The 13,375-nt window shown below is 35.2% G+C and overlaps 1 protein-coding gene across 6 annotated transcripts in view; it reads right to left on the minus strand.

The window, feature by feature from the left end:
* The window catches only part of Pkn2 (protein kinase N2), a 116,921-nt gene that overhangs the window by 32,018 nt on the left and 71,528 nt on the right, over window positions 1–13,375 (minus strand). For all 6 annotated transcript variants that reach the window (XM_074079502.1, XM_074079500.1, XM_074079501.1 and 3 more), the window contains 2 exons: window positions 9,095–9,280; window positions 7,914–8,023 (listed from right to left, as the gene is read on the minus strand). In XM_074079502.1, the coding sequence (XP_073935603.1) occupies window positions 7,914–8,023; window positions 9,095–9,280 (296 nt within the window). The remainder of the gene's footprint in view (window positions 1–7,913; window positions 8,024–9,094; window positions 9,281–13,375) is intronic.

Genomic DNA, 13,375 nt, shown 5'->3' on the forward strand with positions numbered 1-13,375 from the left:
ATCTAAGGTCTAATGGTCTTAATCTTATCTATGAAACAGAAATAAAGGTGGCTGAGGGTACTCAGAGATAGAATGCTTACCTAGCATGTGGGAGACCCTGGGTTTGATCCCCAGTACCACAAACAAACAAAAATAAGCACAAAAGTAAAGGAGTCTGAGGTACGATAAAGACTTGAAGAGAAAGGTGAAAGAAAAGGTGCCGGCAAGAAAATAAAGACCTGAAATGTATGATAAGTTTTATAAACTCCACTAAGGCTGGACCCTAAAAATTTGCGGTAATAAGTATGATTAATTTCACCAACAGTCAGCTTGTCAAAATTGCAGAGAAAAACAGCAGGACTGATGTAGGGATTTACACAGTACATATGGTAAAATGACAAGACTGAAGGATGCTGGGGGGCATCTATAAGGGAACAGTTCAGAGCAACATCACTTTTAGGATAAAGAGGAAAAAAATGAAGTTTGGAAGAGGCTGATGGCATGAAAAATACCTGAAGAATCAAGGAAATATTTGAACAAATATCTTTGTGATAATAAAGAAATAAAAGAGGTGTGAAGTAGCTCACACCGATAATCCCAGCTATTTGGGAGGCAGAGTTTAGAAGGATCAAAATTCAAGGCCAGTTGGGCAAAAAGTTAGAGACCCCATTTCAACTCAGTACTACCCATCTCCCTCAAAAAGGAAATCAAAGAACAGAAGAGTAACAATAATAACAAGAGCTATCCTTTATTGCAAAACTATTATCTACAGGTATTATTTTAGGCGTTTTATGAGTTATCTCATTTAGGGGAACTAGAGATTTGATAAAAATTTGATATACTGAATTTAAGATTTCAACAATTTATTATACATTTTACGAAGAACTAGAAAAGAGGAGTTTGATGATTCCTGACACAAAGTAATAATAAATGTTTGAGGAGATGGAAATGCTGATTACCCTGATTTGATCATTACACACTGCGCACATGTATTAAATTATTATACTGTAGCCCATATACATACAAAATTAAAAAAAAATAATTTTGAGATGCAAAAAACAGATTTAAGAGATATAGCAAAATTCATTACTAAATTGACACAAGAGTAAAAACATACTAGAGCTGAGGCGTTCAAAGAGGTCTGAAGTAATGATATGTTAAATATGTTAAAAATGATATTAAATAGGTATGTTTTAAGCTGGAGATAAGGCATTGCAAAGCCTTAAGTTAAAATCCCAGTTCTGCTAAAAACAATTAATAAAAATGATCTTTAAAAATAGGTATGTTTTAAATCCTTCAAAGTAATGGCAAATGTTAAGAGTGAAGGAAGAACCAAAGTCATCCTTTATGAGTATCAGAGTGCCTAATGGTCAAGAAATGAAAGAATAAAAAAAGACAATTATAAGTAGTTCCTACTCCCAGAGGAAGATATGACATGTTATTTAATAGTAGTACAAGTTGGAAGCAGCAAATGAAAGTTAATTATACCTTCATTACAAGTTAAGAAAACAGTATCTCAGATTATTTCAATCTTTTATGGGAAGTTTTTTTTTTTCTTTTAATAACAAGAACACTGAGGGAATCCAGGGAAAAATGAGAAAATGCAAAGTTATAGTGTTTATAATAAAGATTAAGAAAGACCACATTTTATGATAAATATAAAAAGTATAATCTGATAGAATAAAAAGAAGACAGAAATAGTAGTAGTCATTAAGAATCCTGTATTATATACCCTAGGCTAGTTGTCTAACCCAAAACTATAATTTCTTACTTTGTAAAATGAGGGGGCTGAATTTTATAAGCAATTTCAACTTTTTTACTTAAGTGGCAAAATCCAAATGACCTCTTACATAGAATTATAAAACAAAATAAATCAAAAAGCTCCATGTTGCCTCTTGAGACTATAGGACACTGAAGCTTTCTAGGAATATAACATGAGCTTTTCCAGATTGAGACCATTTCTCGAATTATATTACAATTCTCAAAAGATCCATGAATTTACCTATGTGGTACTGGGGATCGAACCCAGGGACTCACACATGCTGTACTATGATATGTACTCCAGCACCCCTGCCCCTTTTTGAGACATGGTCTCTCTATGCTGGCAGGTTGGCAATTTCTGGGCTCAGCTGATCCTCATGCCGCACTACCCAAGCAGCTGGGACTATTGGAACATACAATCAAGCCCTGTAAGACCTATGAATTTTCTATCTGAAAGTACAGAAAAGACTACAGCCAACTTAGTTCCAGAATGCCACAGAAGATAAACTTGACATATGAGGCAAAATGCTGGAAATGAACATGTCATTAAAAATTTTTTTTCTGTAAATATTTCTAAACATTTTCTATCAATATTCTATAAATACAAATGGTAAAAGAATAAAAAGCACCTGATAAAGTAAAATGCACCGTGAGAACAGAAGATGCTGTAAGAGAGAATGTGGTCTCTGCCAAAAAGTTTATAATCTCTTTAAGGACAAGAAACATGAATTTCGGGAACCTACAAGGTACAGTTGGCCTGAGGATAACAGTTTTACTTGGCCACACAGTGTGTTCAGTTTCAAAACAAATATTATTCCAAAGTAGGAAGGATGTCTGATTATCATAGAGATGAAATAGTTTAGGCAATTATAAACTGTTTTCTCTTTTCCAGGCAGTCAGCATCTTTTACTTTTTGCTCTCTGTATCACTGCTATCTTTATATCTTATTGAAATCACCATAGATGAATGTGCATCCATTTAGAAGTGTAACACTGAATGCCTAGTACAAGTTTTGAAATTTATTAGTATGTACTATGCTACTTCTCTGTTTCTTAAGTATAAGAAGTTCTTAAAATATAAAACTCTATGATAACAGTAACCTTGCCACAAGTGAGATTTCCTAGCCAGTCATTTTCTAACAAAATTCCCCCTCCCTCATTACCTCCCCCCTCCCACTCTCTTTCTCATGTGTATGTGCATGTGTGTGATGCTGATATCAAACCCAGGGGCTCATGCATACTAGCCAAGTGCTCTACTCTACCACTGAGCCACATCCCCAGGCCCCTTCCTTTTGGTATCACCCATCAAAATCCTGAACTACTTTTAAGTAGTCTGTGAAATGAATGAAAATGACATTCAACCAATTACTTGAAATGCCCTTTTATCAGATTAAAATCTATAGTTATACTTCAAAGCTTAGGGTTAAAACAAAGAAATAATATCATTGAATGATTGGATAATGCAAGGTGTTATATATACACCACTTCAATTTTTCTTCCTAACATTCTTATATTTACTTAGTCCCATTTGTTTCACTAAGTTGCCCCACTATCAAACAGTTAATAAGTAGAAGATGGACTATAAGACATGAAGAATGTAACTATAAACATTAACAACCCCAACTATATTTCTCTCTCCAAGAAGCTTGACTAAATTATACTGGTGTTGCTATTTAAATAGCTAATGTATAACATGTAATACTAATTCTTCTCTAACCCTCAAGGAGAAAAATCTCAGGGTTGAAAAAAAATCTCAGAAGTATAACACTTTTCTGACACAAAAGTGTCCTTAATGTCTCCATTTTAATGTCTGCTATGAGTTATTAGACTTTAATGAAAGTAAATATAATAGCTTACTGCATTTATGAATAGTATTATTCTTCATTGTACTGGAGTGAAATCCTGCCAAGCACTAACTCTTGCTTTCAAAGCCATGAGGTTCATAGTTGATCTCTTCCCCAAGCACCTGGTAAAACTGCTGCTGGATCAGAGCAACCTCTCAAGGCCTGAGCCCGCCCAGGAAAGGTCATTCAGGGTATGCTCCACAAAGTCACTGCCGACTGACAGTGCTGACACTCAAATGAAACCCACTGCTATTGTTAGTCTCATTCTTTCTTCACATGTTCCAATTCAGTTTTAAAGATAATTATCCAGTTTCTGTTAAAACTCTTCTTTAATAGGTTTTAAGTTCCATTTCCCCTCAATTGCTCTATATGTAACAGCACATTCACCATCTCACATTCTGGCAATTCTTACTTGGAAGAGTTTATATAATGTGCTATGTATGATCTGATCCAACTCAAAGTTTTCCACTTCTCTTTGGCAAATCTTTTTTCTTCCTTCTACCTGTGGATATTGCTTCTGACTCTCTCCCATTAGGGGAGGGGGGATAAAGGAGAATGGTGGAGGGGGTGAATTCAAGTATGATATATTTGATATATTATAAGAACTTTACCCAGCACAATAATAAAAGTAAATAAATTCTTTCCTATTATGGGTAACTTTTATTACCTTCTATCGTAGATGGTACTTATTTTTTATCAATTCATTCACCATAGGTAAAACAAGAGGACGTTGATTCCCTCAATCAAAAGCCCTTCAAAAGAGTAGTAGTGCATGCCTGCGAAGATTAGGAGTTTGAGGCCAGCCTGAGCGCTGTCCCCAGTTCTAGGCTAACTGGGGCTATATAGTGAGATCTTGTCTCAAATGGTAAAACAATACCAACAACAAAAAAAGCCCTTTCTCTTCCAACCCATAGCCTCTAAAGTCTCTATTATTAATCTGGCACCTACCTCCCTCTGCTGTTTTACTTCAGACTACTCTTCTACCTCACAATTTTTCTTTCTGTAGCACACCAAGCTCTCCGCTACCTTAGGGAGGTGTGTTTGTTTGTTCTGTTGGGAACACTCTCTAGATCTTTGCAACTCTATCCACTTTTTACTCATCAGGTCTCAGGTCAAGTTTGGTCTCCTCAAGAGAATTTCCCTAATTACTATGTGAAGTACTTCCTCACTCCCACTCCCTCCCATCAGTAGACTCTATTTCCTTCACTGCATGTGTAACTTTTAAAACACTTCTTTATAATTTATTTTCCCTCTCTATAAGCATAGGAACTTTGACCAATCAGGATCAGCATCTAGAACGCTGCTTGGCACTGAACAATCAGTGATTATTAACCCTGAAGAGTTCCATTACAGCTATGGCTATGTATTATCTCCACAAACCTCAGCAGAACTTAGTAAATGTCTATTATATGTAAGATTATCATCGATAAATATATGAAGAATGAATTACATGATCTTACAGAATGGGATGGTAGGGTTCACTTACGGCCTCTAACCAGAACTCCAGCCATGACCTCCAGTTCCACATGTTTATTTAACTACTAACAAACTAGTAAAGCAGAACCCATTCTCGTCCAATATTGATCTCCTCCAAGTTCTGTGGCATCATTTCCTTTGCTACTTTTAGACAAATTCCTTCCTCTACATTCAGATCCAATTGGTTATTAAGTTATTTTGATTTTTTTTGTTTCCCACATAGTTTTTTTTCCTATTGCTACTGCCATATTTAGTTCAAACTCTCATCACATGATGTTTACATGCTTTTAGTTTTTCCTCCCTCAAATTTGTATTTCACACAAATTACAAGGTCAAATTTTCTGATTTGTATTTCCCATGCCCATTTATAAAAAATGAAGATACCTTATGCTAGCACGTCCTCAGTTATCTTTTAAACTGAGATCATCAAAATAAAGGTATGTCTGGAAAATGAGCCAGTGGACAGTTTTGATGAAATGGTAAAAAGCCTGCAATTAATCAGATATTTACTGGAAAGTCAATGCAGTGCAAGCTCCTTGAGGGAACTTGGAGAGACCTTGTTTATTTATTGTGTTATTGTTAATTTATCACCCAGAAGTATATGAAATACAGCTGGAATCAATGAATACTTGTTGATTAAGAATAAATGAATGCATCATAAACCTGAGAATAAATGCCAGGATAAAAGAGTATTCATCAAAGCTAAGTCTGGTATTTAGATACAAGGAGATTAGTTAGTAGATTATTTTAGTGAACAACAGCCAACATTAATTAAGTTCTTACCATTATTCTAAGATTTTTACAGAACTTAATCTTCACATATAGTCCTCATAAATTTTATTAAGTAGACAGTCTAAAGATAAGGAAACTGGCATACATAAAAGGTTAAAGATTTCGTACAAAGTACATACAACATTCAGTGGCAGATACAATTTTGAACTAAGAAAAGCAATAAACAATACATGCCTGAACTAGGATGCTCACTCTGAAGACAGAACAAAATAAATTAGAAAAACATTTTACAAGTACAAACTAGGGGCATAATCACCAAAATACTTTCATAGTATGCATCATCATTAAACACTGTAAATCTGCTTTCAATAATAAGTGTAGCTATTAAAATTTCATCTACACAACATGAATGCGAATACTAAAATTAAAAAATTTAATATCTTAATTTTTAGATCAAATTACAATTAAATTTTGATAAATTTAAATTCATACCACACCAATGGATGAATCTAAATCTAAAATAAACCTATCACCAAAATAAATAAATCTTTCAGTGCAGATTTATATGCACCATGTACAAAGTTACTTTCTGTGTTGGTGGGAATGTAAACTAGTACAACCACTCTGGAAAAAAATTTAGAGGCTACTTAAAAAGCTAAACATTGATCTACCATTTGATCCAGCAATACCACTCTTGGGGATATACCCAAAAGACTGTGACACAGGTTACTCCAGAGGCACCTGCACACCCATGTTTATTGCGGCACTATTCACAATAGCCAAGTTACGGAAACAGCCAAGATGCCCCACTACTGACGAATGGATCAAGAAAATGTGGTATCTATATACAATGGAATTTTATGCAGCCATGAAGAAGAACGAAATGTTATCATTCGCTGGTAAATGGATGGAATTGGAGAACATCATTCTGAGTGAGGTTAGCCTGGCCCAAAAGACCAAAAATCGTATGTTCTCCCTCATATGTGGACATTAGATCAAGGGCAAACACAACAATGGGATTGGACTTTGAGCACATGATAAAAGCGAGAGCACACAAGGGAGAGGTGAGGATAGGTAAGACACCTAAAAAACTAGCTAGCATTTGTTGCCCTTAACGCAGAGAAACTAAAGCAGATACCTTAAAAGCAACTGAGACCAATAGGAAAAGGGGACCAGGAACTACAGAAAAGGTGAGATCAAAAAGAATTAACCTAGAAGGTAACACACACGCACAGGAAATTAATGTGAGTCAACTCCCTGTATAGCTATCCTTATCTCAACCAGCAAAAACCCTTGTTCCTTCCTATTATTGCTTATACTCTCTCTACAACAAAATTAGAAATAAGGGCAAAATAGTTTCTGCTGGGTATTGAGGGGGTCGGGGGGAGAGGGAGGGGGCAGAGTGGGTGGTAAGGGAGGGGGTGGGGGCAGGGGGGAGAAATGACCCAAGCCTTGTATGCACATATGAATAATAAAATAAACACCCCCAACAAAAAAAAAAAAACAAAGTTACTTTCTGTTGGGTTCCACAGTCACAGATTCATGAAAGTCACTGAGACATATGAAAGGCTAGTTGATAAGAAATCCTTTCAAATCCAGTTTTGTTATAATAACCTACAAATCCTGAGTCAGTAGAATTGCTTTAGTGGTGAGACTGCAATATTAAAATAATAAATAGCTGGGCATGGTGGTGCATGCCTATAATCCTAGCACAGGCTGAGGCAGGAAGATAGAAAGCTTGAGGCCAGGCTGAGTTACACAGAGAGTTCCAGGCTTGCCTGGGCTGAGATCCTGTCAAAAAAAACAAAAAATCCAAAAAAGCAGCCTTCCCTACACCCTACTCCTGCCATACACACATATAAATAAAATAACATTAGATTTCACCTGGGTGCTGACTTTTTGAAATAGTTACTGTATAAATGAAAGTTATTGTAGCAATCTGTATTCACTTACATTTTATGGTAGATTTACATATATAACTTCTCAAATGATAAATATCAAAAATACCTAAGATCTTTTATTCTTGTTATAAATAAAACTTCAAGTCTTCCAAAAAATAAAACTTACATTTTAAATGAATTACAAACACAATGAAAATTCAAGTAAAAATTCCTTATCTTACCCTGTCCAGTTCCAGTGTAAACTTCTGGTCCCACGACTGATTGGAAATGGGTTTCCAGCTAGTTTGACCAACGACAGTATTATCTAGCTTCAAAACAGCACAGACATCATCTGTAATTAAATTCATAAATCTGTTTAAAAACCTTATAAACCTTTAAATTTTAATAGGTACCACTATTTAATAGCATCAAAGTCTTAAGACTTTGAAAATAAAGTGTTTCATAATTAATTTGAAGCTTTTGATCTTAAGTGGGTATCTATCTATCTATCTATTTATCTATAAACACCCCTACTAGACCTTCCTAAATTATCCTTTGTGTCTGATGGAAACACAAATAGTAATTGCTATCTATTTTGTATGTATAAGAAAGTGACTAAAGGACTAACAGGTGATGAGTAGCTGCTTACCACACTGCATGTATTTAATACTGATCATCCACTTTTTTTACCCCTCTACATTTGTTTCAAATAATGCATTTTCACATTTTCCCAAATATTTCTCTCTAAACACAGGAAAGCACAGACGAACTCACCTGTTTCTATTGACTAGTCATGTGCCTTACACCCCCAGTTACACATTTATATATAATGTAAAGTTATATTCTTGAATGTCTTCCTAAGCTTCCTGCATTTTACTATCCTCAACTCTGTCCTTCCATGTCCTATCAAAGCTGACTACTGGATTATCATCCCAGCATATAAGGGTCTGGTCCAGCAGTAGCTGTTACCAAAATTTCAATGCTAGCTTGGAAGTGTCACTACACCACTGAAAGAATCAAGATGGGATCCTACTACAAGGACAAGCCTTAGTCTCTATATACCTTCAGTCGGCATGAAAAGTAATGCTCAATATTTCATTCTTCCTAAAGAATCTTATTTGTTATTCATTCACACACACACACACATACAATTTCTTTGGTGGTACTTGTATTAGGGCTTCATGCTCGTTAGGCAGGCACTCTATCACTTGAGCCACTCTATCAGCATTTTCATATATTTTTAATACATTAAAATTTGTTTCCTATTATTATAGGTTTCAGTATTTTTAAATTTCAGAAATTATATCTTTCAAGTTTTTAAAATCCCATTTGGACACTTCTCTGTTTCCTCTGGCCCCATTTATAAACCCCTGACTTAATCCCTTTAATTTGCTGTATGATTTTAAAAAGATGGCTACTGAACTGGACAAGTCATCAGTTTTCAGGAGATTTCGACTACTTCCACTTTTACTTTTACTGGTTCTGCTCATGAAAGATGATCTGGTTTCACTTGGACTCCAACCAGGTAGTGCAAACGATGTTGCTTTTGACCGTCCAGGGACATTCTCTAGTATATCTTGGCATCCCATAAGTCGAACTTCCAATGTACCTACAACATAAATATCAAATAACATCATTCCTAATATATAGAACTATGCCTGTTACCTATTGAAAAATGAGAAAAAAATTGCTAAAATAACAAAAATTCTTCTCCTAGAGGATCTGTGAGGAATCCATCACCTTTATCACCTTTCCTGTTTAACTCAGAAATCATGAAGACACTTTTTTTGTTTTTTTTCTTTATTTGGTAACAGTGTCTTGCTATGTAGTCCAGCCTAGAGTTTGAGGTGAGCCTGAGCTACACATGTTCCAAGTCAACCTGGTCTACACTAGGAGACATACCTGCAAAAAACCCACAAAAATAAAAAACCAGGCAGACATAAAGAAAGGAAGGGAGGGAGGGCAGGAAGGAAAGAAGGAAGGAAGGAAGGAAGGAGAAAGGGAAGAGGAAGGAAAAAGAGGAAAAGAAAGAAAGAATATCTCCTAAAGTTTTCTGTAGTAAATAAAGTAAGGTTACATAAACATCTTATGTATGTGAACTCTCATTTTATAGTTTTAGAGTTGCATTGAAGAATTATGGAGTTATGTGGAAAGAGAATATGAGAGGGGAAACACAAAGAAAATAATATACCTATTAAAATAATGTACAGAAATTAGAAACAAGGAATACTGACTATGAATAACTATTGTGTTTAGTAGTTAATGCATTAACACAGAAAAAGACTTTATAGGATTTTTTTTGCATAAATAAACAGTTCCTGTTCTGAGATGTGAAATTACCATATTATCTTTCCCTTCTGACAGGTTAATCAAGTAAATACAGATTGTAATTAAGCATAAAATAACTGCAATTTCCTTAGGCAAATACTAAATGTGTTCAAAATGAAACTGTGGAACTGTACAACTTAGGCTATCTGGAGACATGGCTTTGTCATTATTTGGGCTAACTTTAGAATTAAAAATGTTGCTCCTGTCTTAAAATTTTAGCTATAGCACACAGCATAACATTTTAGGAGGAATATTTCCTAATAAAGCTATCTCACTAAATTTTTAAAATTTAATTTTATTTAATGTTTTAAATTATTGAAAAGTAACTGAAGGATTTAACAATTCTAATCAAGAAGTTGGTTAGAAAATCTCCTAATTCAAACAACTAAAACAAACAAACAAACAAACAAAACAAAAACCCATGGGGAAAAAAGGTGTTAAAGACAATGGACACCAGGCAATGGAAGAAGAGCAATTCTTGAGGGATGGAAAACAAATGAGATAAGTCCTGAGATTGCTGCAAATGCACAGGGAGGGAGAATTCAGGTGGAGCCAACAGTGAGATCACAAGAAGATCAAGGCAGCTCAAGTTTACAGGGGAAAGGAAAGAGCTTGTCAGAAACAGAGACCCCTCCACATATATACATTCAAAGTACTGAATTAGCACCTGCCTGTTAAGAGCATACCTGAGACAGGAACACCTGAACAGACAACAAAGAACCATACTTAGTGGACACAGGCAGGAATAGTGTCCTTACCAACTGTGGTTGAAAATATCAATTCAGGACTGGGGCATGGCTCAAGTAGTAGAGTATGTGTCTAGCATGTGCAAGGCCCTGAGTTCAATAAGCAAGGACCATGAAGGAAAAAAAAAGAAAGAAAATAAAATATGAATTCATGGAGTACTAGAGTGAATACTAAGAGTCTTGTCCTATCAGAAAGAACAATTATCCATATGATACTTAAAAAAACCCAAAACTCAAAAGCAGCTTAAATTATCTGTGGATTATTATACGTGATTTTGACCAAGCACAGTCAGAAAAACTTTTTTAAAGTACAAAGAAATTTCATAAAAATTTTTAAATTCCTCCGCGCGCATTATATAGCTGAGTTAACTGGAGAAGCTTTCAGTCAGTCCTGAATTACCATCAGTTGTGTTTAAATCATTATGCAAGTTGCTGAAGCATTTTCCTTGTCCTTAATTTTGTGGAAATAAGCCTCCCAAATAGCAAGGTTAAAATAAATGTGCTTAATTTAAGTGAAAATTTGAGATTTATTAAAGCATATCATGTCTTTAGCAGAAGACGGGCAGCGTTAGGAGAAACGTGAAGCAAGCATCTGCAGTATTCCTGAGCTGTATGCATCCTGAGCACTTGAAGCTTTTCCTCAATGGTGGTCTCCTTGGAACCATAGATCTGTAGATACTAAAAGCAACTGCGAACTAGAGCAAAGCTTAAGATTATTTTACGGGAATGAAAAATATCCAGTATCTACCAAGGTAAAACTCACAATGTCTGCCATCTGATCAAAGATTATCAAGTGTTTCATTTTGTATTGCTGCATTAAAAATTAACCCAAATTTAGTGTCCTGACATGGATGTTAGAATTAGTGAGGACATTAAAGCAATTTTAATTATATTCCATCTGTTCTAAAGCTGAGTAAAGAGACATGTAACAATTAATAAAAAGACCTAAACCAAATTTCTAGAGATAAAAATGACAATGTCCAAGATTTCTTAAAAAACACACTGAGTGGACTTGGTGGCAGATAAAAGGTGGCATGAGAATACGTTACTGAAGATGAAGACATACACCGGGCACTGGTGGCTCCTGCTTATAATCTTAGCTACTTGGGAGGCTGAGATCGGGAGGATCAAGGTTTGAGGTCAGCCAGTTCAAACAGTTCATGAGACTCCATCTCCAAATAAACCAAAGCAAAATGGGCTGGAGGTGTGGCTCAAGTGGTAAAGTGCATGCTTTGCAAGTTAAAACCCAGTCCCACCCACCCCCCAAAAAAAGATGAAGACAGAATAGAAATGATCAAAAATAAAGACTTCACATGGGAAAAATCAAAGTGCATATGTGAACTATGAATTGAACTTCAAGTAGCCTAACATCTGTTTAATTGAAGCCCCGATGAAGTGCAGCGAATAGGCAACAGGATACATAAATGGCAATGAGAAGGACTAAGAATTCTCCCCAAGTGATGAAAACCATAAACCTAAGAATTACAATACTAAACAGAGAAGTAAACCAAACCAAAACATCATAATCCAATTTTTCAAAACCAGTGATAAAGAGAAAACACTAAAAGCAGCAGGAAAAAAAACATGTCATAGACAGAGAAACAGATTAGGGTAGCAGAACACTCCTCACTGGAAACCACAAAAGCAAGACTATCGATTTTAAGTATGTGTAGTGCACTGCACACCTAAAACACCTCTATAATATTGCTTTGAAAACTGGGTATTGATGACAGTGTCACAAACACATTCATATGTATCTACTAAAAATGTTAAAATTGTATACTTAAAATAGGTGAATTCTCCAAAGTGTAAACTATGTTTCAAATCTATTGGATGGGAAGGGATGGAACCTCAATCTTCATGTTTTGTTATGCTACAGAGTGATAAAACATTAAACATTATGGGTATCATTTTTATTTTAGTTTAAAGGAAACAACTTGCTGTGTTTGTGTTTTACTTCCTTTGTTGTTGTTAAAACTGGCAAACTTTGCTCATTTCCACTATAAATGCTCAGCTGTAAAAGTCATACTGGGGAAACTGAAAACATCTGGCTACTACTTCAAATCCTGGTAGCTTATTAAATATTTGAGTAATTTCAATATATCAGGACATGGCAAGGTTTACCACCTGCTTTCATTTAGAAAAAAAAAGTCTGGAGGGAATTAAGATCTTTATTAATCATCTACAAGTTTCTTTTATGAGAATGACATAATTGCAACTGTATATAAAACCACATTAGAAATAGCTTAAAACTACATTCTTTACCTTCACAACCCAGAATATTAAAATTTAAAAACAAGAATATCCAAGAAGTAAACGTCTGTATTACATTAGAACAAATAGAAGAGTGACAATGGTAAGTGATATCAGAGAAAATGTTGGTGAGTAGCAAGTCTAAAGACCGTGTCTCCACAGAAACACAAGGAGAAAAACAAAACAAGACAAAAACCCCAAATCTGTCAGGATCACCTTTATCAGAATCGTGGAAAACAGTCAAAGGTTTATTAGAACCAAGAAAATGCTCAGCAAGGGAAATTGTGAGACCTGAGGTCTTAACCTGTCACTTCTGATTGACTCTCTAATTCATGCAAGCAAAGGCAGAGTTGTAAATTGTCTGGGTGAAAGATAAC

Source organism: Castor canadensis, chromosome 7, assembly GCF_047511655.1.
Source record: "Castor canadensis chromosome 7, mCasCan1.hap1v2, whole genome shotgun sequence".
In the NCBI taxonomy this organism is placed as follows: Eukaryota; Metazoa; Chordata; class Mammalia; order Rodentia; family Castoridae; genus Castor; species Castor canadensis.